This window comes from Siniperca chuatsi, linkage group LG24 (genome assembly GCF_020085105.1).
Source record: "Siniperca chuatsi isolate FFG_IHB_CAS linkage group LG24, ASM2008510v1, whole genome shotgun sequence".
Taxonomy (NCBI): Eukaryota; Metazoa; Chordata; class Actinopteri; order Centrarchiformes; family Sinipercidae; genus Siniperca; species Siniperca chuatsi.
The window spans coordinates 2,563,657-2,589,416 of record NC_058065.1 but is presented as its reverse complement, the minus strand read 5'-3'; the positions used below and the strand labels follow the sequence as shown (position 1 = coordinate 2,589,416).

The 25,760-nt window shown below is 40.2% G+C and overlaps 1 protein-coding gene across 21 annotated transcripts in view; it reads left to right on the top strand.

Annotated features, from left to right (window-relative positions):
- The window catches only part of LOC122872437 (CLIP-associating protein 1-B-like), a 64,337-nt gene that overhangs the window by 18,141 nt on the left and 20,436 nt on the right, over positions 1-25,760 (top strand). For 12 of the 21 annotated variants that reach the window (XM_044188678.1, XM_044188677.1, XM_044188669.1 and 9 more), the window contains 15 exons: positions 6,845-6,985; positions 8,044-8,120; positions 8,216-8,308; positions 8,398-8,543; positions 8,945-9,080; positions 9,569-9,639; positions 10,123-10,182; positions 14,844-14,921; positions 15,106-15,273; positions 16,784-16,830; positions 17,424-17,624; positions 21,841-21,936; positions 22,630-22,818; positions 24,065-24,169; positions 24,949-25,005. In XM_044188678.1, coding sequence (XP_044044613.1) covers positions 6,845-6,985; positions 8,044-8,120; positions 8,216-8,308; positions 8,398-8,543; positions 8,945-9,080; positions 9,569-9,639; positions 10,123-10,182; positions 14,844-14,921; positions 15,106-15,273; positions 16,784-16,830; positions 17,424-17,624; positions 21,841-21,936; positions 22,630-22,818; positions 24,065-24,169; positions 24,949-25,005 — 1,665 coding nt within the window. Of the gene's footprint in view, positions 1-3,034; positions 3,246-6,844; positions 6,986-8,043; positions 8,121-8,215; positions 8,309-8,397; positions 8,544-8,944; positions 9,081-9,568; positions 9,640-10,122; positions 10,183-14,843; positions 14,922-15,105; positions 15,274-16,783; positions 16,831-17,423; positions 17,625-21,840; positions 21,937-22,629; positions 22,819-24,064; positions 24,170-24,948; positions 25,006-25,760 lie in introns of those variants that run through there. The other 9 variants (XM_044188673.1, XM_044188667.1, XM_044188679.1 and 6 more) reach the window with 3 other exon arrangements.

Sequence of the window (25,760 nt, the reverse complement as noted above, 5' to 3'; positions counted from 1 at the left end):
CTCTGGAGGAGCTTCATCAAGTCTGAGAAGATGTGCACGTTAACCAGGCTGTCGAGGTGCATTATGGGAAATGTAGGATCCAGTGTTTTTGGAGTTTGACCCGTTCTAGAGGCTAAAAGTCAGAATATCTCGGCCTCTGCTGATTTATTTGTGACCATTTGTCTTGTAAGTTCCCCAACTTTTTGGAAGTGTAATACTAATTTAACTTAATTCAAATATTTAAGAAGAGGTAAATGGATAAATTAGGGCAATTAATCTGTTGATTCAGTTAGATTCAGCTTATAAAATATAAGAAAATAGTGGAAAAATGTCCATCAAAGGTCACATCTTCAAATGTCTTGTTTTGTCCGAGCAAAGATATACAATATAAATTAATAATGTAAAACAGAGAGAAGCAGAAAATCCTCACATTTGAGAAGCTGGAACCAGAGAATCTTTGGCATTTTTGCTTGAAAAGTGATTCATCAATTATCAATATATGGACTAATAATCTCCAGTTGATCAATTTATGGATTAATCAACCAAAAGTTTAATCTCTTAAGTGAGACAAATACATACAGTAGATATAAGAATGACTTTTCTCCACCTAAAGTTAAATCATTTCTAACAAGAAAAATCCCAGATGGTGCGTCCCGTCGATGTTCTTCTCAGTGGGATCGATTACATTAAAGCCTTAATTTTTTCATTGACCTCCTGAGTGAATGATTATGCTTCAGACAATACTCGGAGCAGGTTCCTTTGTAAGGAAGGAAAACATACACTTTTTAGCATCAGTCAGTAAAGGGACAGATGTTATATGATTAACCTCTGAGATTCTAACTTTAGTTTACCTTGCAGCCATCTTTACACCCAGGTACTTTTCAAGACTTAACACATACACTTCCTGGAACAAATATCTTCACAAATGTGGACGCCAGGCTTTGTGTATCTCTCTTTTGTTGTTTAAATTCCAGTTTTTATTCAGCTCATGGCCTTCCTGCCTGTCTTTCTTTTTCCTCCACCTGGATATCATCAAAAAATGATGGATAAAAACGTCAAAGTAGCCCCGTAAAATGGCTGCACCTGTGAAGGAACACACTTAAACAGTGGGGTAACTGCGCCACCCTGTGGAAGGAGGTTTGTTCAGCCGATATGAGTCGAGAGTGACGCACTGGCTGCCAGTTTGTCTGACAGCATTAATATCCAATGGGCTGGGAAAACACTGAATGTAGATGGTTAAGTTTAAGATGAAACTGTTATTGTCTTGACCCTGAAGGTCCTTGTTGCAATGGTGATAGATGTACGTGAGCTTAAAAACAGGTTGGCCTCTGGTTGGCCTGCATTCAGCAGGTGAACTGCTGCATGTCAAGGCTTCTTCTCTTGAGAGGTTAAAAGCAGTGACGCTGTCTGCATTCAGAACTGCTGCCGGTCATGAAGGTGGCTGTTTATTTTACTGTTTACTTTATTGCTTTTGTGTATTTTATGTGTTTTATTTCTTTCTATTTCGTCATTCACTGTGGTATTTTATTTTTCTTGTTGTGAAGCACTTTGTACTTTGTTTTGATAAGTGCTCTATAAATAAAGTTTTATTATTATTATTATTATTATTATTATTAAAAGTCAAATTTTACCAATTTTAGACATCGTATCGAGGCAGAGTTGTAGCACGGGTGCTTTTTAGACACCATTGATCCATGTTCAGTTATTTGACTACTTTGGCTTCTTTCGTTAAATGGAAAAAGAGGGGTTGTAGAAAAATATGTAAGTAAGGTATTAAAACTTTTTTTTCCTAAAATATCTTTCTATCTATCGTGAAACTCCTCTAAAGTTAAAACAGAAAAGACATGAGACAGAAAATGAGCAATGATATAAAAATAATGCAAGAAGAAGAAAGAAACAGGAAAAAGTCCTTTACTTGAAAGTTCTTTTATGTTTAATTAGTGTAGGAGACAGAACATGGGTGCACTGTGTGTTTGCTGCATGTGTGTGGGTTGGTCTGGTGCTGAGGGGGCGGAGCACATGCACATATGTCTGTAAAGGTGCGCACTTACCTGAGGCCAGGTTGTTGAGAGTCAGGGACGGGGAGCCGTAATATTTGTTGACCGCCTGATTTTCCTGTTTTTGTCCATCTATGTTACCTGTTTATGCATCTGGTTTTCATGTCCATCCTCTGTCTGCCGTGCTTTGACAGCTCATGTGCAATAAACCTACAAAACGCATGTTGGATCTCAGAACATTTGTACAAGAAAAGTACAGACTTCAAGCGCGTCACAAATGTTCGAACCCAGGACTCACCTCTGACCCTCACCGCGGCTGCAAGGTTTGTTAAGGAAGCCGCTACAATTAGTATAAAACAGTAAAAATGAGAAGTTTTGTTATGAATTGGCGCTATATAAATAAAATTGAATTAAAAGCAAAGAAGTATATTTTTTAGATATATAAATATCCCAAGCATCACTGTCCCATCACTTCAAACTAACATACAGCTCTCATTAAGATAAATCCAATCTGAAATGTGAGTTATTATACACATATAACCTGATCGCAAATCAAACCTCTGCCTCGGTGTTGCTTTGTGACACACGTTGTGTCTGTGCAGATAAAAACCTGACTCTCATATTGAAGTCACCCTGAGTGATTTGTCATCTCGCATGTTGAGCAGCAGTGACCTTGCTGCAATAAAAACACTGCTGCAGGCTGACGGATGAACTCGGGTGGAGGCTCGACGGCTGACATTAACACTGTCAGCACCGGCTTCCTCCCTCTGGAGAGGTGTCCCTCCAATCCCTCCCACCTCCCCCGTCTCCTTAGTCGTGATGACACTGGAGCTGTCCCTCATCTCTGACTCCACCCACGAGCTCCGCCTCCAGACCCAGAGCCGGGGTTTGTCCCGACCCCTCCCTTCTCCTCCTATTGGTCCACCCCCACCCCCACCCCCTACTCCTCCTTTCCTTCATCACTTCTCTCCATCCCCTCCCTTCCACTTCCTCCATCCTGCTCCTGGCAGTGTGTGTGTGTGTGTGTGTGTGTGTTTGCTGAAGTGAACTAGAGGACGAAGACGGAGAGGAAGATCGCTTCGAAGCATGTGCTCCCTGACAGGGGAGGGGGGAGGCTAGCGGTTGGACTCCCCTCCTTCCTCCCCTTTTCTCTCTCCTCAGCTGGGGGAAAAGATGTGAGGACCACAGAGGACTGGAGGACCACCTGACTGTCTGTCTGTCTGTCTGCCGGCATGCTGAGGAAACTGGTCTGCAGGCGGATTTGCTCCTGTAAGCCGCCGCTGCTCTTCCTCTGGATGCAGGGACGGTTTGAACAGAGCTTGTAGTAGAGAGAAATAGTGGAGGTTGTAATCAATTATGAATGCAGCCGACATGAGTTAAATGGCGGGGGGTGGGGGGGGCTGTAAATCCAGGAGGAATGCATCTGCGGTGTCTCAAAATGTAAACACAGCAGGATGATGTCTTGGCCTGCTCGCAGCTGAATTGTTGTGTGGACAATACACAGGACGTGATGCAGCCTGGTTGTCCGTCTCCGAGCAAAGTAAAGGTCAGGAAGCTGGAGAAACAGGACAGAGTCTGTCTGCTGTAGAGTCTGGGACAAATTTATGTTATGTTGTCCTTTTCATGACGAGTGAACTTTTATTTCTGCTGATTTATCTACAGACCTGATGCGGATATAAGAGGACGGATTAGTTGACGAGTTGATGGGTGAAATTTGAGGCTATCAAGGTTAAATTTAAACTGAATGGCTTAATTTTGTGGCCTGTTCTGGCTTACTTGATTTGTATTCAGATAGTTTGTCTTGTAAATTATATTTCTGTTGCATGTTGAAATCTGTTATTCTTCCTGAAGGGCACATAAGAGCAATATACTGTCATTTGCGTACTTAAGTCTGCAGTCTGGTTTTGAATTCTGTGCAAATTTCATGAGTGTTGAGCCATTGAAACTTTTAAAAATCCTGCATGAGGCAAGGATTAGCTTATTTTTTTCTATACTATCCCTAGAAGATGTACATTTTGAGTTATATAACTTATAACGGTAAACTAATCATAATGGATAAGTACGTTTTTCATAAAATTTGAAACACGTGCAGGCATTTTTCGTTTCCTTTTTGTCAGGCACTTTGCTGCATGCTCACAGAACTGCTTGTTCATTGCCCTGTTAAACCAGAGCTTTCACAGCTGCTAATTTGTAGTATTGGTAATGTTTCTCAAAATAGTATTAAATATCTTTGTTACGTTACATTTCAAGCTTGAGGTTTGCCCAAACTGTACATCTAACCGGTTCACGTGTGCGTGAATCCATCACTTTCTTCTTTTTGCTACATTTCATGCAGTGTTTCAAATCGTCTTCATGACACAGTGTTGAAAAATGTCGAAAATACGCTTAATGCTTTCTTGCTGAGAGTTAGATGAGAAGATTGATACCACTGTCATGTTTGAATTGATGAGCTGATGAACATGTTATATCTCGTTTGTTAATTCGTACAAAAACCAAAGTGTAAAAACGACATGCTGTGCTGGTGTGTTATCCACAGCCAGTCGAATACAGCCCACAGTGTTGTTTTAGTCGACTACACGACGAGTAGTAGTAGAAACCCCTAATGTGGACACACGGTCAGTTTAATTTCACTTCAGTAGTGCCGAGTTTAACCGAACAGGCAAGCACATACGCTGCAGCTACCAAATCCAAGCAGGAGCGTTAAAATTGCAGCTCCTTACCATTTTAATTTTCCTAAATAACATGTGGAATCATAAATAATGAAATATAAATAATGTGTATTAGAGATTTTTTAAAATCTGGTTGTCTATTAGAAACGTATTTAGCTGAAGATGACTCGGCTTTTGTTTCCTTGTATGAAATGTTACATGTGGCTTGATTGATTTTTAGCATCACAGTAAATATCTGATAGTGACACCCCTCTCAGCTAGCCTGTGATGACATAAATTCATTGATCCTCGACATGGGGATTGGGCCAGTGAAACACACACGATGCAGTACAATCCACACCAATGCAGCAAGTATATTCTAATATTACTTTTATTAGTTTTAATAGTTTCAGAAATGTTTGGACTTGATATTTGAATGCACATCTTGGACATTTAAAGGGATTTCCTCTTGCGCTAACATGCTCTTCACCCTCCTGTTGTGTAGTGTTACGTTGATGTTAAACCTCAGGTGACAGGTGTGTTTTTCCTTCTTATACACACACACACACACACACGCACACACAGTCACCTTGTGTTGATATTGAGAGTTGTTGCATCGTGCTTTCATCCTGCGAGGAGGAAAAACTGCAACCTGATGGCACGTGACTGATGTGTTGCCCGAGTGCGCTGCTGGTGTGTGTGTGTGTGTGTGTGTGTGTGTGTGTGAACTTTGAATAATGAAAGAGCATTGATTGCTAGCCGTGCAGATTCCTGTGCTGAGGGGGAACTCACGTGGCACTCTGTTGTCCACCACAGGAGACGTCTCCACAGGGCTGTGCCTCTTTGAGCTGCTGTGTTTAAAGATCGTGTTTGTGTATTTATTTACTCAGCAATTAAAATCCAGCACACCTTTTTTCCCACATTAGATAGTATTCAGCAGATCCATCAGTAAAATGTTCACAGATCAACTGCTGATCCAACAAATTAAGCTGTTTTAACCAGGAAATGAATCTGTTGTTGGTCGGGGTACCGATCCTGACGATGTGTTCTGTAGAGTAAATGTGGATTTTGACATAAAATTGGAGCTAAAACAGTCAATTAATTCAATATTTCCCAGTCCCAGCTTCTCAGTTCTGAGGCTTTGTTGCTTTTTCTTTGTCTTGTGTGACAGTAAACTGAACATCTTCACGTTTTCAACTGTTGTTTGGACATAACGAGAAATGTGACGTCACAAGACGTCATTGTGAGCTTTAAAATATTGTAATGGGCATTTTTCACCAGTTTGTGACATTTTTAGGTCAAAATAATCATTTGAAACTAATCAGCAGATTAATTGATTAAGAGGATAAACTTCATTTGCAGCCCTAACATGGTGATGTTTGAGAGTCTCTTGGTGACTGATACTTTAACATTTTTAAAACTGATAAATGTTATGCACAGTAGTTGTAACTGTCAGTTGTTTCTTGTACATAATAATGCCTTGCATGACAACATTGTCATTATATAGTGCCTTTGTAACTCAAAGTTAAGCTGCAACTAACTAGCTATTTTCATTATTGATTAATCGGCTTAATGTCAGACAAATGCTCATCAGTCCAAAACCCAAAGATGTTCCATTTCTAATTATATAAAACAGAGTAAAGCAGCGAATACTCACTTTGCAGGAGCTGGAGCTTGGGAATCGCTAGTGCGTTTGCTTGATAAATGACTGGTAATCAAAATTATTGGCAATCAGTATTTAATGTTTCAGCATTAATCAAAACCTAGAGGGCTGCGTTCACCAACAGCAACGTATAATTTTCTTTTCTACACCATGTCAGAATCCTTATTTAGCTCACGACACGCAGGGGAAGATACATAAAATCATCAGTGAGACTTTATGAAGAAGCCAGATTGATTAAAAAGTACATTTTTCACTCTGTGCTTCTTACTGGGAACACAGGACTAATTGTTCAGTTTGTTGTTCAGGGCATTGTGTGTCTGACCTTCGCACTCCTCGCCAGCGTTAGCTTGTTATGTTGGTGGTGTAGGAATGTGAGTTATGTACTCTGGTCAGCTAGAAGTTAAAATGCAGAAATGTCAGAGTCCGCCTGCCTGCTCCGCATTGCTGGGATGCTCAGCGGTGGCAGTGTCTTTGTGCTGGTTGAGTTTACTGAAGACTTGTTGTTTAGTCACGTGACCAGAGCCCTCTGTTTCTCTTTTCTGCTCTTCCTCCTCCAGACAAAAACTTTGAGGACGATGACTCGGTGGACGGCGGCCGCTCCTCGTCCTCGTCCAAAGGAGCCTCGCTGTCCGGGAGGAAGCCGGTGAGCATGGGTTCATTTCGGCGCCCTGCCTCCGCCTCCAGCACCAAGTCTGCAGGTCAGAGCCGACACCGCCGTCTGACGTGTCGCATCCAAATGTCAAGACTTTTTTAAGGAAGCAAATACTACATCTCTGATCTGCACACTGTTTCTCGGTAGAGCAGGTCGTCCACTAATCACAGGGTTGGCGGTTAGATCCAATTATTGGATTATTTCACTCCCCGGCTGCACTCAACTGCAAATATGTACTTGTTGACGATGCAAGATAATGTAATTCAATAAACAAATAGGAATTAAATAGATTTCTAGAAGAAGCATGTATTGTTCGACTAAACTGAGTTTTATTGAACTGGGTTTTATTTATTTGAACAAGATAAAAAAACTGCACACATGGCATAAACTAAATGTGTTTAGGGTTTAATCATTACTTCTTCCTAATGCTATAAAACAGAATTCACTTTGTCATAGACTGGATATAAGTTATGACGTAAAAATGAAGTTGTTTTTCAACATGTTCTGTAGGACTTTAAGGAAGATGTAATTTTAATAAAAAGAGAAAAAGGGTTCCATCTGTTAAAACCCATTTATCTTTGCTGATGAGATGTTTGACAGATCTTCCAGACAGTTGTCTAATCTTTATTTCTGCCAGTTAATTGAATTTAAATCTCTCACTTGTGTCTTGTGTATAAACGTACTTCTTTTGAAAGAAGTTTGTAAGAAGTAAAGGCTTCTGATGGGATTGGTTGTCACCTAGTTCCAGGGTTGGCTAGGTAGCTTGCTGCCATTGGTGTGTGGGTGTATGATGAAGAGTGTGTGGGTGTATGATGAAGAGTGTATGTGTGAATGGGTGAATAAAAGGCTGTATTGTAAAGCATTTTGGATAAAAGCTCTATTCATGTACATTTCCCCCCCGGGTATCAATAAAGTCCTATCTTATAAATCCATTCCCATCCTTCAGATCGTTTTTAGAGAAACAAATTTTCTAGTATGAAAAGTAAGGATATATCATAAAACAATAAAGGCTCTGAAAGAAAGAGTTTGCCCACAAAATAACTTATTATACAAATAGATTTTGTTTTGTCTGGCTTGAAACTGTCACGCTGGCGTCCTCTGTAGGGAGGGACGGGTCGAGTGCTGGAGCTGTGGATGAGGAGGACTTCATCCAAGCCTTTGAGGATGTTCCCACAGTGCAGGTATGGAGTCTTGTTTATTCCAGATTTTTAATATTTACTTCATAATGTCGCCATTTTCATTTAATTTTTCTCCGTCTTCATTCCTTTCCTGCCAGATCTTCTCTAATAGGGAGGTGGAGGAGGCCATGACGAAGATTCGAGACGTGCTGTCAGACGATAAGAGGGACTGGGAGCTCAGAGTGGCAGCTGTAAGACATCCGGACCTCTCTGTCATTTCACTTTTAGGATGAAAATGTCTTTGTTGACAGCTGTTTCTTCTATTTTCACGTTCCTCCAGCTGAAGAAGGTGCGCTCGCTGCTCCTGGCCGGCGCAGCAGAGTTCGATGGGTTTCCGCAGCAGCTGCGGCTCATGGAGGCGGCGTTCAAACTGTCTGCCAAGGACCTCCGCTCTCAGGTGGTGAGGGAGGCCTGCATCACGCTGGGGTAAGACTGTGTGGAGGTCACAACACTCGTCGTTTGTGTGGCTCATTGTCCCTTCACATCTGAATATCACCTAATATTAAGTAATATTAAGTTTGAGAAATGCCACATTTTTTCAGTTTTTTTATATAATACGATTCAGTTTTTAATGCTTTATAGTGCTCTAAAATATATTTCTTGTCTTGCATGATTAGCATTTGATTTACCAGTTGATTTGGACCTCTGCTTAGGAGTTGTAAAAAAACCCTATCTGTGCATCCAGTACAGAGATAAGTTGCGGACATGTTCATAGCAGCATATTTTCCTTCTGTTCCGCTGCTTGTTGTTGCTTTGTATAACACAGTGTGCTTATTGCTCATGTAGTCCAACAAACCTGAGTGTCTGCTCTGCTCTCCTGTCACCAGCCACCTGTCGCTAGTGCTCGGCAGCCGGTTCGACCACGCGGCAGAGGCCATCATGCCGATTCTCCTCAACCTGGTCCCCAACACTGCCAAAGTCATGGCCACCTCCGGCATGGCCGCCATCCGCCTCATCCTCAGAGTACGTGCAGCTTTACTTAGATGATGTCTGTGTTTATTGGGATACTGCGAGAGCATAAAGACTCCTACACTCCTCGCTATGTGTAGAGCGTAGTTATGATGATGATGGTCATTGACACTGACATTTAAGCAAGTAAGAAGCTATCACTTTTACATTTTTGCAGCCATATGTCCTCTGTTATGGGAAATAAAAGCAGCTTACTGACCTCATTTAACTGTACTGCCAGAACTGAATACGTTCACGAGGCAGCATTATAATGATTTTAGCAAAAGATTGCACAGATAAATGTGATTTTGTCCCGCAAATCATATTTCATGTCAAAAAGAAAAGACTCAGTTGTTGTCAGACTGAACAAATTGCCATTTCATTTTGAAGAGGAAAGCTACATACTGGCCAGTGTGAACCTTTTGTCAGCGTTGTCTCAGGCTTGTTAAGAGATTTTAGGTGGCCTGAAACGTGTTCACACCAGGTTTTGTTTTGCGTTGCAGCACACACATTACCCACGTCTCATCCCCATCATCACCAGCAACTGTACCTCCAAATCTGTGGCTGTCAGAAGGTGAGAGACACAGACATTTAATTTAATTTCATTCATGTATTTCTGTTTCTATTTTATTGTTTATTAGTTTTTATATTAATTTTTAGTTTTTGCATTTTTATTTGTATTTTTTATTATATATTTTATTTAATATATATTTTTCTATTTTTCATTTTGTTTTATTTATTAATTTGTATTTTCTGTTTTATTTATGTATTTTTCTTGTTTTTATTTATATATTTAAATTTTATGTTTATATGTTTTAATACAATTTTATTGGTATTATTCAGTTTTGTTGATGTTTTGAGTTTCAGGTGGTTCAAATCACAGTTTACTTTTGTGTTGCTATCCTATTATTATTATTGTTGTTGTTATCATCATCATTTCTTTCTTCAAGGTGTCTACACAGGTTTGGAAAGTCAGGGAGAAGTTTTGAAATTGAATTAGATGTGGAAAAGTCTGTCTGTGGTCAGATCACTCTTCGTTGTTTATGTTTTTCTGCAGGCGCTGCTACGAGTTCCTGGACCTGCTGCTGCAGGAATGGCAGACGAGCTCTCTGGAGAGGTGAGCAAAAAGCTGTTTTATATTCATTAACCTAAAGTTAACGGACTTTAACCTTTTAAAGTTTTCACAAAAAAAACAAAAATAATGACAAATGCCCATCACGGGTTACCAGTTAACCACAAAAGAGAGAATTCAGCATCGTAACTACAGAGCCAGTGGATCTGAATCTTTGTCGTCAACATTTCTTCACGTCAGTAATATTTATACACCAGAATGAGCAGATATTTTGACAAAAAGTATGAAGTGAAAGTGACAGCGGCTTGTGAATTGCTTATAGTACTACACGCTAGTTAGAAATATGACACCGGCCGGGTCAAGGTCTATCTCAGCGGTTTCCATGGCGATGCCAGGGGGATCTCTGTCTGCCTCCAAAAGCCTCATTGTGTTTCCGCCTGGCTGCTTCCTGCCGCCGCCAGGGAGAAACCGGAGCTGACCCCCCCCCATACCAGGGGAGCTCTCTGGTTCTCATCGATCGGTCAGTCAGTGTGCGTGAGTGTGAGTGTGAGAGAGAGATACTGATTCCATAAACCACCCAAGTACAAATCACACTCACATTTAAAAAAAACAAACAAAACCCAAAAGCTTTTTGAAGACAAAGTGCATCATCAGCCAATGAAAAATTGCAAATAAAGAGTATAAAGTATATAAAAACTAGGGATGGAAGTTGAACTTAAATAAAGATTGTGTTTGTGGCACAGAATATCAAAAAGTATGTTGGCATCAAATATCTGGTCAGATTTGTTATCGTGTTTATTTTTTCCTGATTTATATCAGTTTTAGACTTTTTTTATCTGACAAAGTTCTCGTACGGCTGCTTGTGTAGGGTACAAAAACATGTTTAAATTTGTTAGGGCTGCACCTAACGACTAATTTATTGATTATTCGTTTTTTATTACTTGATTAATATAACAGTTAATTTACCCCAATTTTATTTCAAAAACTTGTCTAAATTATATTTCAAATATTTAAAAACAACAAATGAAATGACAAAAAGAAACAAAGTATGTACTGCAGGGCATTATTCTGCAACAAAAAATATATATCGTCGAGGTTTTATTGCTGCAGCTTGTCCTCCGGGGGAATCCACACTTTGACCGGATGCAGCCATACTTCACTGCGACGCGTCGACGCACGATACGCAAATCGACATATTTTCGTAATCGATTACGTCGATGAATCGTCCCAGCCCTAATATTTGTCAAAGTACGGTATTGAAAAAAAAAGTTTTGGTTTGACGCTGAAACTCATGTATCGTATCAGCTCTAGAATCAAAACATTTGAAATGATCTGTAATAAAAATGCGTTTTCTGATGAGCTTTAAAACTGCAGACTTCACCCACAATATAAGCTTCTTCAAAACGCTGCCTTATATTACACATCCAGCAGAAACACAGGGACACAGGCATCCCAACATATTGATTAATGGAGCCCAAAGTGATAGTTCACCTAATGGAGTCGATACTGCAGAGCAGATGGCAGTTCTGACTCATACATGAATTCAAAGGTTGGTACCATAGCTTATGCTGTGTTCAAACCATAACCACTTGTGAGCGTTCACGTCATTGGACAACTTAAAACAGTTGTGTGTTTGCAGAGTTGGTCGTGTGAGGATATAACGGCACTATATCCGTTTAGTTTAATTACCTCGAAGGACAGATTTTGGCTGACATGAGGCGTCCGTGTTTGTTTTGTTTTCAGGCTCTTCTGTATTGTTAGCCAAGTCGGACATATTGGATCTTTCAGAAAATACTGTCATGCTGTGGGGTTGTGTGGCCAGTGCCGGTACTGGGAATCTGGTTAAAGTTGAGGGTCGCATGGATTCCACTCTCCAATATCCGCAGATTCTTGAGAATAATGTTGAGGAATCAGTCACAAAGTTGAAGTTACGCATGGGCTGGATATTTCAACAAGACAACGACCCAAAACACTGCTCAAAATCTACTCTGGCCTTTCTGCAGAGGAACAAGTACAATGTTCTGGAATGGCCATCCCAGTCCCCAGACCTGAATATCATTGAACATCTGTGGGGTGATTTGAAGCGGGCTGTCCATGCTCGGCAACCATCAAACCTAACTGAACTGGAGATGTTTTGTAAGGAGGAATGGTCCAAAATACATTCATCCAGAATCCAGACACTCATTACAGGCTATAGGAAGCGCTCTAGAGGCTGTTATTTCTGCTAAAGGAGGCTCTACTAAATATTGATGTGATTTTTCTGTTGGGGTGCCCAAATTTATGCACCTGTCTAATTTCGTTTTGATGCATATTGCACATTTTCTGTTAATCCAATAAATCTCATTTCACTACTGAAATATTACTGTGTCCTTCAGTTATTTGATAGATCAAAATGAAATTGCTGATCCAAACACCCAAATATTTATAAATGAAAATCATGGAAATTGTCAGGGGTTCCTAAACTTTTGCATACAACTGTATATAATCAGTCATAATTACCGCTTGGAGATTAGTGTTAAAGATATTTACAACACTGAAACTGGTAATTACTGCAACGCCAGTATGATACAAACGCGGCATAAGGGCCAAACCAGATGCAATTAAAAATCCTCACGCTTTAAACAATGTAACATGTGGCTTTTAATATGGTTTGTTATATTTTCGAAGTGTCTTTTGATACTGATATCATCATATTTCCATCTGGAATTGGACCCAATGTTTAATCTGCATTTACGCGATGTCAGCAGGATGGGAAGAACGGGAAAACAACCGGTTACTCCGGAGTAGGGCTTTATTATTCAGGACATATTGATTAATGGAGCCCAAAGTGATAGTTCACCTAATGGAGTCGATACTGCAGAGCAGATGGCCGTTCTGACTCATACATGAATTCAAAGGTTGGTACCATAGCTATGCTGTGTTCAAACCATAACCACTTGTGGCGTTCACGTCATTGGACAACTTAAAACAGTTGTGTGTTTGCAGAGTTGGTCGTGGTGAGGATATAACGGCACTATATCCGTTTAGTTTAATTACCTCGAAGGACAGATTTTGGCTGACATGAGGCGTCCGTGTTTGTTTTGTTTTCAGGCTCTTCTGTATTGTTAGCCGAGTCGGACATATTGGATCTTTCAGAAAATACTGATACAGTTGTATGCAAAAGTTTAGGAACCCCTGACAATTTCCATGATTTTCATTTATAAATATTTGGGTGTTTGGATCAGCAATTTCATTTTGATCTATCAAATAACTGAAGGACACAGTAATATTTCAGTAGTGAAATGAGATTTATTGGATTAACAGAAAATGTGCAATATGCATCAAAACAAAATTAGACAGGTGCATAAATTTGGGCACCCTTGTCATTTTGTTGATTTGAATACCTGTAACTACTTAGCACTGATTAATTGGAACACACAATTGGTTTGGTGAGCTCATTAAGCCTTGAACTTCATGAGACAGGTGCATCCAATCATGAGAAAAGGTATTTAAGGTGGCCAATTGAAAGTTGTTGTTCTCTTTGACTCTCCTCTGAAGAGTGGCAACATGGGGGCCTCAAAACAACTCTCAAATGACCTGAAAAAAAGATTGTTCTTCATTATGGTTTAGGGGAGGCTACAAAAGTTATCGCAGAAATATAAGCTGTCAGTGTCCACTGTGAGGAACATAGTGAGGAAATGGAGGACCACAGGCACAGTTCTTGTTAAGGCCAGAAGTGGCAGGCCACATAAAATATTGGAGAGGCAAAGGCGAAGGATGGTGAGAACGGTCAAAAACAGCCCACAGACCACCTCCAAAGACCTACAACATCAACTTGCTGCAGATGGTGTCACTGTGCATCGTTCAACAATTCAGCGCACTTTGCACAAGGAGAAGCTGTATGGGAGAGTGATGCGAAAGAAGCCTTTTCTGCAATATATAATCAGTCATAATTACCGCTTGGATATTAGTGTTAAAGATATTTACAACACTGAAACTGGTAATTACTGCAACGCCAGTATGATACAAACGCGGCATAAGGGCCAAACCAGATGCAATTAAAAATCCTCAAGCTTTAAACAATGTAACATGTGGCTTTTAATATGGTTTGTAATATTTCCAAAGTGTCTTTTGATACTGATATCATCATATTTCCATCTGGAATTGGACCCAATGTTTAATCTGCATTTACGCGATGTCAGCAGGATGGGAAGAACGGGAAAACAACCGGTTACTCCGGAGTAGGGCTTTATTATTCAGGCATTATTCTAAGATCGTTATCCCTTATGGATGCTACTTTTGTAGTCACACCAGATGAATGGAAATTCTATTTATATTAGCTATTTTTATCATTTGTTGCATTGAAACCAGATATAAACAATTAATGTGTATTTCCTTTTTTCTTAGTGTTAGTATTGGATTTTATTCAGATGTGACTGCCACCATAACATGTATGTAGTAGATCTCTGGCTCGGGCTAGCCCTCACCAATTTCAGGTGTGTTTTTCTTTATCTGGCCTCTGACTTAAAAGAGGAGTTCCCCACAGGAATCAAGTACAGCATCACATTACGTGATGATATTATTAATTCACTGACCTGCTTTGCATTACAAACCTTTAATGTTTTATGTTTTTTCTCTCAGTGTGTGTCGATCTGTCACGTCTTACACACCACTGTTTAATCGGTTTTAGTTAAGAACCATTTTCTTCTTTTTTCCCCTCCTCGTAGACATGGAGCAGTTTTAACTGAGACTATAAAGAAAGGGATCCATGATGCAGACGCCGAGGCTCGCTCTGTGGCCAGAAAGTAAGCACCCATCCATTTTAAAATTTTAATTTACTCGTATCACAGTTTTTTGTACCTGCAGCTTGGGAGCCTAGAAACGTAAACTCTGAAGAAGGGAACCATGTACAAGAGAAGCTTAGAGACCACCCTAAGCCACAAATGTCCTAATAGTTGTTTGTTTTGGTCCTCTGGCTTGCCGTTGCAGGTGTTACTGGTGTTTTCACGGGCACTTCCGTCGGGAGGCGGAGCAGCTGTTCCAGGGCCTGGAGTCGTCCTATCAGAAAGCTCTGCAGGCTCACCTGAGGAGCGGAGACAGTCAGATGTCGCTGCCCGCTTCGGATCGCTCGTCCTCGTCCTCCCAGGAGAGCCTCAAGTGAGACACTTCTTCCTCTATGATCAATCGATTTTTTTTTTTATTAACTGGGAAACATAAGAAGATACAGTACATACAGTATCTGATCGTGACGTAGTGTTTTGGATCTGGATTAAAGCCGATTAAAGAAAGTATCCACCTGCTAAAGTCTTCTTGAGCAGGACACAGGGTGCTTTCCATTCGGCTAATGTGATTCCTCGCATCCCTTCCTCGTTTCTTACATCCTCCCAACGGAGGTGTGAGAGAGAGAGAGAGAGAGAGAGAGAGAGAGAGGAAGACGTGAGGATAAAGGAACAGTTTCACCAAATAGGACGTGTTCACTCACTCATGATGCACAGTGTCTATATATGTCTTCAACCTAAAGTTTGGTAAGACTGTGTAGAAATAATTTGGACACCTGAGGCAGGTTGATTATGTCTACTGCTCTAGTACTGACTATAGATCTATTGCTGGTGTCGTGGTGCTGTGACTGAATAGAAATGACACCAGTTAAAGGGACACTGCACCAATGCTACTTTGATTTTTACCATTTTTTCTCATCTGTCTCTTTTATGGAAGTGCAATATTAAATTGCTGATGTCTTCCTTTTAAAGTGTATTACTGAAAGGACAGGACATGAGGCAGCAATAAAATCAACGATAAATACTTTTACTGTCCTGTCAGATCAGCTGAATAATCACTAAAATTGAATTCCTCGCTCATAGCTCCTCTGGAAGGCTCCTCTTGCCTCCGAGGCGCATTTAAGGGATTAGTACATCCTTTCATGGCAGACCTTCACAGGCCTGAGGACGGAGGAGCAGGGATAGGAAGAAGCATAATTAGCTAAATGGAAAGCACCCACTGAACCTCTACCAGCTGCAGGACCTCTGTAGTGGACTACGACCTCTGACCTTCTTGTGCAGGGGCATGTAGAAAGTGATGAGTACATTGTCAGTTTATTATCAGTATTATAATGTTTAATTCTCGTGGAAGCTCAGAACAAACTGAATGAAAAATGAATCATTATTGACTACTGCAGTTTTCAAAACGCGAAAGGATGCAAAGTAGCTTTTGTCCATTATTCGTCCGGTTTGTTAATCATTACCATCACGTTTACACCACTGATCAGAAAATATGATTTCATGACTTTCTTGTTTCCTTTTCCACTCCCTCTCATCTCTTTGTGGCGATTCTTGTCAACCATGTTAATATATTCTTTCTGTCTGAGCTCAGCATTGATCTTTGTGAGATATTGATCTTTGTGCCATTTATGTCTCACTAAAAAGCTCTGTTGATGTTTTTGTGTCACATTATTCTACAGCAGTGTGAGGAAGGTGAGCTAATGGATGGATTGATTGTGTCTAAATCAGTCACAAATCTTTATAAAGACATAAGTGACACAGACAATATTTTAAATATTTTGTAATAATAATAAGTTCTATTTTTACTTACAGTAGTAGCGAATATGCTATGCTTTTTTTATTTTCTATTTTTGTTTTAATGATGGATACCTCTGTTTTTGTCTCCACAGTCGACCACAGTCTGTAAAACACACCTTTGGAAGCAGCACAACAAGATGTAAGGACACGTCACTTTGTTCTAGCCTGATCCGGGACATCATACTAAGTATCGCAGGCATGGGCAGCCATCTCACTGAAGACGGACATTTCAGTCAATCAGGCGTTCACAATATTCGGAAGAAATGTTATAAATGCAAACTCACCAGGTGGTAGACGATCGACTTTTAAGTTTAAAAACATAATTTAATTAAAGTCAGTATAATACAGCCATACTAGTTTCAATGTTGGAATAAATCCTGATTTTTGTAACTTGCACTCACCTGACGTTGTTTTTTTTTCCCCACATTAAAAGCCGCTAAAAAGATTGCCAACCACCTGGGGAGTGTGAATTTTCAAGAGTCTTCCCAGAACTTTGTTTATGAATCCCTGAACGACTAAAATGTGCTGTTTCTGAGGGATGGCTATCATTTATCAGGGGAAAACACACATTTGTTTCTACATTGCTAAATAATTAAAAGTGAAATGTGATGCGTTGTAATTTTGTCTGTGTGTATTGCTGAATAAAACTCTGGCCTCATGCAGTTTCAGCGCAGTTCAGTGTAGTGTTGGACACCGATCTTATTTCGATCCTCTCTGCTGAACCTCCTCCAGCCAAAGCTGCCCACCCCAGGACGCCTGCTGCAGCCTCCTCTCCAGGCTCCCTCCAGCGCTCTCGCAGCGACGTGGACGTCAACGCGGCGGCCACCGCCACCGCCCGTACCAGGATGCCCGCCGTGCCCTCTGCCGTGCCGTCATCGGCTTCGCCCTTCAGCTCAGCCTCGGCACTTCCCCCTGGATCCTACGCTTCACTGGGTAAGACAAACCTCTTCGCATTTTAAACATCGACGTGTCGCTGTCAAATTAATGTTCCTTCCTTGGTATTAGGATAAACCAATAGAGACCGCAACATTTGGTGGTCTTGAAATGATGCGGGGCTGTTGTTGGCATTTAACAAGATCAAAACTACATTTCCAGCATCAACAGCTGTCAGAACTGTTAGGAGCTGTTTGTGTGCAGCGTTGGTAGGAACATTTACCTTTAAAGGTACAAGTATGCATAAAAACATGGACAGAAATAAAGTGTGAAGCTGATCGTCCCTACACAATCAATACTGTTCAGTTCCCATACAAACAATCTGGTCAGAGATAATTTTCTGAACAAAACGATGGACGACAGAAGTTATCGGCAAAATGTCGACAAATTCGTGCAGAAAATTAGGTCTTTTGTTCACTGAAGCCTTAATATATTTCACGTTTTATTCTGTAATATTAATTTCCCTGGACTGAGTTTTAAAGCTGTACGCTTTTAGCTCAGTATTTATATATATATATATATATATATATATATATATATATATATATATATATATATATATATATATATATAAAATAAATAAATATGCGTGTGAGATTCAGAGATCTTTCTTTATTTACAATAAAGAATTTTCATTTATTTGCCAAAAAATGAAACTCTGATAGCTTTAGCACAATTTGCTCTAAAGAATAGAGCAAATTGTTCTGTTGTCCTGTCTGTCTGCCGCAGATCTCCCACAAGATCCAACCAATGTCTCTATTCATTATTGTTTTATTTATTCATGTTAAAACACTCAAACAAACTCTAGACACACAGCACAAGTATCTTAAAATACTTCCAAGCTGCGCCGACAGCAGATCTTGTGACTAGGTTCAGAAGTTTAGTCATGTTGCCTTATATTCATGTAATTTTTATTATATAATTTACTCGTTGGACACATTCACTTATTGCACCTTTTCTACAACACAGTAGAAGCACTTCTTTCTCTAAATACAGGCTATTTTGGTAGATGCTGTTTATGGATTTCCATCAAGTAATAAAATATTCTGAGACATGTTGATCTAATCAGATGACACGCTCACTGTCCAAATCAAATTTGCTGTATCCCAACTGTTCCCCCACCCGCTCACATCTTTGTCAAGCATATCTAAAGCTTAACCTCTTGACCCCTGACCCTTGTTGTGTCTCTCCTGGGCTCACCCACCTGTCAGACGGTTCGTCGTCTGTTAACGCAGACGGTAAGCTGTGTGTGTGTGTTGCTATATGTGGACAGGGGAATGACGCTCCTCCATGCCTCCTCGGTGTGTGTTTTACCCCCATCAGTACTGTAATGGTGGTCATCTGTGATGGAACTGTCAATGCATGGACTGTCTACGCATGGCGTACTGTAACTTTTCTCCAACACTTGGAAAAACATCAATCTATAGAATAATTATGGTTGAAAATGTAGAAACAAGAGTGCAGGTGAGTGAAATATTTATCTCGTCAAGTTCACAAAGGTCTGGAGAAACAAAATAGAGTTGCAAAGTGGTAGGAGCTGCTGGTTTCCCAACTATAACATTTTCATTTTAAAGTTTTCTTTTAATGATGTTCCTCAGTATAGAAACCTGAGAGAGAGCCTACCTTCCACCTAACATGCGTGCAACCTGTGAACCTGGCCCTGCATGTTGCAAATGTAACATGAGGACGTTCCTGTCTGACTGTCCTGAGTGGGATTTGTTTCCCTGGCCTGAAGGGAACAGGTTTGGCTGCAGGACTGGACTCTTTGGCCAGCCCGCCCTTCTCTTGATGAAGCCTCTTCAAGTATTATTTTATGCGTAAATTTTCCAAATTGTTGTTTTTCCAAGCATCGAATAAGATGATTCATGCTTGCAGGATTGTCTTGGCGTGGCACAAGTCAACATTTCCACCATTTTTAATTCTACTGTATTTATAATTATTTATAGTCCCTGTAGCTGACGTGCATCTCCTCAGAAATGTAACTACACGTCGGGGCTACAGGGCTTCTCCCTAACACACATCTAACAACAATCTGATCACAATTCATCCGTCTAGTGCAGCGGAGCACGGGTGAAATCCAACACCCAACCATAAATCAGAACTTAGCCCGTAGGTATCTACGGTGTTGACCATTAATCCAACTTTACTATCCTGGCGTCTCAGGTGTCTTGCGTCAATAACGAATCAGAGCCATCACCCGAAGTGTGACGTCAGCGCTGAGCCTCCAACTTTTTCCTACGTCATCTACCAAACTAAAAGATTTTATAACAGGTTCATGTTATGACCTTCAGTTTAATTATTTCAACTTTCTGAGAAGTCATCAGAAGTCTTTTCTGTTAGTTTGGTATGGCAGCTCTAAGTACTAAGATACCCCTGAGCCTCAGTCGACGTTGCTATGGAGAAGCAGCATTTAGTCTGTTTCTGGGTGTTTTGTACAGTTTTTATGTCCACAGACTTATTTATACCTTTGACTTTATATTAAAGATCCAGATATTTTCTAGCACACTTGAACTTGCCCTTTATATTGTCATTGTTCTTTAGTATTCACGGATTAAACTTGTAGTTGTTGGTGTCGACTGTCCAGTTGGCAACTGGTGCATGTGGTTGACCTGATATTTCTCTCTGCGCCTGTATGTCTTGTGTTGTGTATATATATTAGTCAAAGTACGACTGCACGTTATACGTCCATCTACTCTGTCTGTCTATAAATTTGTATATTTAATTATTTATTAAATAAATTCATTATGTGTTTATTATTATTTTAATTATTAAGATATTGTGGACACATTTGGACACAAATGTCTGCACACTATTGATTTGTGCAATAATAAGTAAGAGACAATACCCGACAAGTTGTGCGTATGATTGTAATGGATGATGTGGAGGCTCAAACACCCAAATCCATTACAATCATGGAATGAACAGAACTGGAGGGCATTATCCCACTTATACCATGGCCACTTGCCAACAAAATGCCACATGTCATCAAATTAAAGTCGTTCATTTCTGCCAGAGCTTGTGTAACTCATTTTGATCTCGCTTTTCTGTATTAAGCATTGTAAAATATAGTTCCTGAGGCTAAACAGGAAGGCTGGGCTCGCAGTTTTAAAATCTTAAACATATCCAGCCAATAAGAATAGCGAATAGCGCTGCATTCTGCTGCAGAATATTATCGAAACTGTCTTTCAAAGCAGAGATAACGTCATGTAGCTCTCTCTCTCGGACACACTGGCTGCCTCTCGCTCCCCTTCACACTCTTATCTGTGACTTCTCCTCATTTCTCTACTTTCTGTCCAGTCTTGGTTGCATATCCTCTCCGGTCCTCTCTGTTTTCCCCCTGCAGCGACCACAGATAAAGTCTCTTCAAAACTCCTCTCTTTCCTGCCACCATGAGTTGTTTTGGGTGACCAACTTGTTGATCTGTTGTTGTTGGTGGTGGTTACACAAATAACCCTTGCTCCAAGCTCTTTAGCTAAGCCTCACTGTTGCTGTCTTTACCTACAGTTAATACTGCTGCACTCATTTCGATCTGTAATCAAACACTTATGTCATAAGTGTGCGCTTATACTGTCCAGTTACACCTTCCAACCAATCAGAAGCTAGAATTCTCAGTGGCCATGGTTTAAGTATTTGCAATGTGATGTTTTGCTGAACAAAAACTTAAAATAAATCTAATTTATGCAACCCTCTGAATTTAAGAATAGTCGTCTTTCAATATGGAAACAGCTCAAGTCAGGATTTCAACTTTGATGTGTTTTTGATTAATTCCTTGACCCCAGATAGGGGATTTTCAAGAAAGATCATCTTTATACCTTCTCTTGGAAGCCTTCATCTGTGTCCCATGCAGATGTTTTCTAGAGGAAGAGAAAAAGAAGGGCTCTAGACAGCACATTTTAGAAAATGGTTCAAAACTAAGGGCGGTGCTTGTTTTTTTTTTTTGTGCTTGAATCTTTTTATGAAAAATGAGTTTTAGGATTAAGTGACTTGTGTCTTTCATCTCTCACTATTCCCTGTTTCATCTCTTCTGTCACGTTTCCCTCCTTATGATCTCAATCTGTTTCTGCATGACGGAAGATTAGAAAATGTCAGACTTCAAAACCAACAGCAGTCCTCACATTCAGTGTGTTTTTAACTTTGATGTGAGTATAAAGATGTTGAATGTTCCTTATTCCTTTCTCTCTCTCACTTTCTGTTTTTCTGTCCTCTTCCTCTCCAGGCCGAGTACGAACCAGCAGAACGAGTTCAGGAAACGGTCCGTCTGTGACAGACAGCCGGGGAAGGAGTCGAGGGAAAGTCGTCTCACAGTCTCAACGTGAGTAGCTTCTGCTTCTCGTGTCTTTTGTGATATTATCCTCATGTTTGTGATAAGCGGCATCAGAGGAATTATAACTTTAACCTGATAGTGTTAGCACCACACTAAACTCATTGAAATTCAAATTTTAAATATCTGAAATGGTTTAAGATAAATTCCTTAAATAAGCCACAACACTGAGATGTTTCGGTGACTGCTGATCACATTACCTGTTAAGTGATGGGGAAAATTGTTCCATTTGTAGATCATTTGATGCTCATTACTTGACAGGCAAGTTGACCAGCATAACATAAATGTTTTATATTCAGAAAAATCAGTTGCATAAAAGGTAAATGTCAACATGCCTTTTTATTTATCAAAAGAAGCCAAAGTTCTCAAAAGTTAAATGACAGAAGTAGCCGAAAAATAACTAAATAAGTAAAATACAAAATATAAAATTTTAATTTAAATCAGGAACTATCTGATCAGTTAATAAGAAAATAAGATGGCATATTTGACCAGATATTTGATGTCAACGTTCAGTCCTACTTCTGTGAAATTTGTTATTTTTGTATATTTTCTACATCCGCTTATTTTCAGTTGTATTATTTTAGAAAACTAAATAAACATTTTTCACCCCCTGAAAAATTGGTATAAAACATTCTTAAAAAGATGAACTTAATCTTCGCTAAAATACTTCCTTCTGTATTTCAGCCAGTAGTAGGTCAGGCTCTCCCGGCCGACTGCTGAGCTCCACCTATGGCAGGATCCCGAGGCCGACGATGGGCACTGCCGCCGCCGCCGCCAACAGCACCTCCAGCAACCTGACCGACAAGAGCCGGCCCCGAGCTCACCGCAGCCACGGCTGCAGCCGAGAGACCAGCCCCAACAGATCGGGCACGGGTGAGGCGGGGGTTCAACCATCATTTCATAGTGATAGTCTTTAAAAAAAATTCAGCATCAAACAAAAGTCTGTAATACTGGAAAAGGCTGGAGTGCTCACTGAAATTATTTAAAATGTTGATTCTTTGGGAGCTTTGTTGAAGGAACTGAAGTTGCTGTTTTAAGAAGTTCAAGTAGCAGCCAAAACAGAATTACTGAAAGTTAAATTGGCCGGTGAGATGACAGTGCTGAAAGAAGTGTTGGTGAAAGTGAAAATGCTAAATAGAGCTGAAGTGAAATTATAGAAAACATTTTACTTGAGTTAATTGAAGTTTTAGTCAAAGGTGAAGCACTAAAAGGAGTTAAAGTGGCAGTTGAAACAGAATTAGTAACGTCAGTTGCAGTGTAATTGCTGATTGCAGGAGTTGTGTCAAGTCAAGTTTTCCTACCTGATTTACTGTTATATTTTAAGGAGTGTGACATTTGAAATCTGGTGCCTATAACAAAAACTTGTTCACTGAACTGGCTGAAAGCCTATATTACTATTCAATATCTTCGGGTGTGACTATTTTATGCTAAAATATAACATATTTAGCATTTCCCCTAATTCTTGTCTAGGAGAACGAGCCCCTAAAACAGTATTTAAACCATAATTGTACACTAAACATGTCTGGTTTTTAAAATTAACTATTGATTCAGAAGTTAAACACAAAATCAATCAAGCAAATCCAGTTTGTTTTAAAAAGTTTGTTTCAGTCGTCTGACCACAGTCTTTGCAGATTTACCGTTTGTTTAATAATCTTGAGCTACAGGTTTATATAGACTATAGACGAAAATCCCCAAATGTAGTCATGAGATTGAGGTCTGAAAAACAACTAAGATTTAAAAGAAGACAATAGCATTGCCGTAAACAGCATCTGATGAAGACCTGGTAAAGGTGAAATAAGAGTTGCTGGTTAAAGGGAATCTTTGGATCAAATACCTCAGAAGTGAGTTTGATTGTTGTTTCTTTTGAGTTCGACTTGCTCAAATTTGCATGCACACCCCGCAAGACAACAATATTCTGGGTTCCTGTTCCTGTTCCTCACACTAATACTGTACCTGCAGCCTCCCTGAGTCTTATTCTCCCTTCTCTCCTGCCTGACTAACCATCTCTGTAGAGCTTCAGGTGTGTCAGTGTCTGGCTGGATGTGCTACAAGCTAAACTCTCCCCCCTGCGCTGCTGTCTGTCTCTCGATCTGTCTGTTTCTCTGCCACGCTCCTCTAGCCCGGAGCCGAATCCCCCGGCCGAGCATGAGTCAGGGCTGCAGCCGCGAAACCAGTCGCGAGAGCAGCCGCGACACCAGCCCCGCCAGGGGTTTCTCCCCCCTGGGTGAGTATCGCACTGAAGACCCCCAAAGCCTCCTGTCTTTGCACGCCAGAGCTCATACATGGGAGTAGAAAACAACATCTGGAAACCTCGACAATCATGTGGAAAATTAATTGAATTCAAGGTCCGGTGAAGTTTAGGGAGTGCACAGAATGACTCAAAACACACACCTAAGATGACCGAGAAGACCTCGAGTAAGGAGTAGCGCTAGCTTTCTGTTTGACAGCTTTATACGTCTCATTGACATGAAAATCAGAATCAGAAATACTTTATTGATCCCCGAAGGGAAACTCTTTGTTACAGCAGCTCGCCTTTACGTCAGTGCACACAGGAGAAAGTACTAGCAAACAATATGATACAATACACTATAAAAACAGGTCAGAAAATAAATTAAGTACCAGGTGGGTATAAGTACAAGATAAACTAAGTGTGAGGTACCAAGTGGGTTTACCGGTTGATGATGATAATACAGTATAATAATACAATAAGTAATAAGTAGTGGTGCAATCTTTAGGAGCCAAACAACCCTCACTTCCCTTCTTACTCTACACATTTTCCTGCCTGAGTCTTTGCATGCTCTGTATTTAAATGCCCGGATTCTTGTACTAATTTTCTAATTAAGTATGTGCAAAGATATAAAGAGCTGAGGCAGAAATACTTTTTTCTGACGTTGTCTTTTACATCATCATAATGACAGTAGGGTTGGTTCATCAGTCAACATATCTGTAACAATAGTAGTGTTATTTCCTGGTCTCCTCTAACTCCTCTACGTCCTCCCCCAGCGACTCGTCGTCACTCCCGTTCAACCAGTGCCCTGTCCTCTGCAGAGTGCTACTCAGGTGACCAGTGAGGTCTTCTCAGGAAGCAGATTTACTCAGTCAGCCAGATAAATTAACAAAGTTCAACATATTTTCCCAAAAAATGTCCGTTTCTGCATCACAAATGGTCCTGCGGGATTTACGTCATCCTATTTGGTATTCCTAGTTACCTGGCTAACTGAGTTGTCCTGCCTAGTGAAGCCTCTCCCTGCATGGCCGAAGTCGACCTCTTGGCTCAGTCTCTAGTGGACAGAGTGGGAAATAATCACGAGCCAAATGCAGTTAAATTCTGTCTGTGGCTTTTGGGTTTATCGGAGCTACCAGAGTGACGGCTGCCAAAGCAGCTGCTAAATCAGACAGAACTTGGTGTCGGTAGTTTCCCACTTTGGTTCACATATGTTTGATTCACCCACAGGGGGCGATACTAAACATCAGTTTACCAAAATACTACATGTTGCTATGATGGTTTTATAGATTCAGTGGTTATAGATTGTGAAGATACAATTTTGCTTCTACCAAAGTTGTTTTTTGTGATGCAGGACTTTTTAAACATCAATTTTGCAGCTTCATGATGATCATTTTTATGCAATGTGATTTATTTGTGTTACTTTTGGCCTTTTGATTAAGCAATGCTGATTCACTTGGCCTCTGTTTGTACTTCATGTTCAGTGTTTTGCATTTTGTGTTTATTTTTGTTGGTTACAGATTGTGCTGGCTGCTCTCTTTATTGCATTCTCATTACCAAAACATTTGTTGCTGTTTGCTTTGGGTTGGGC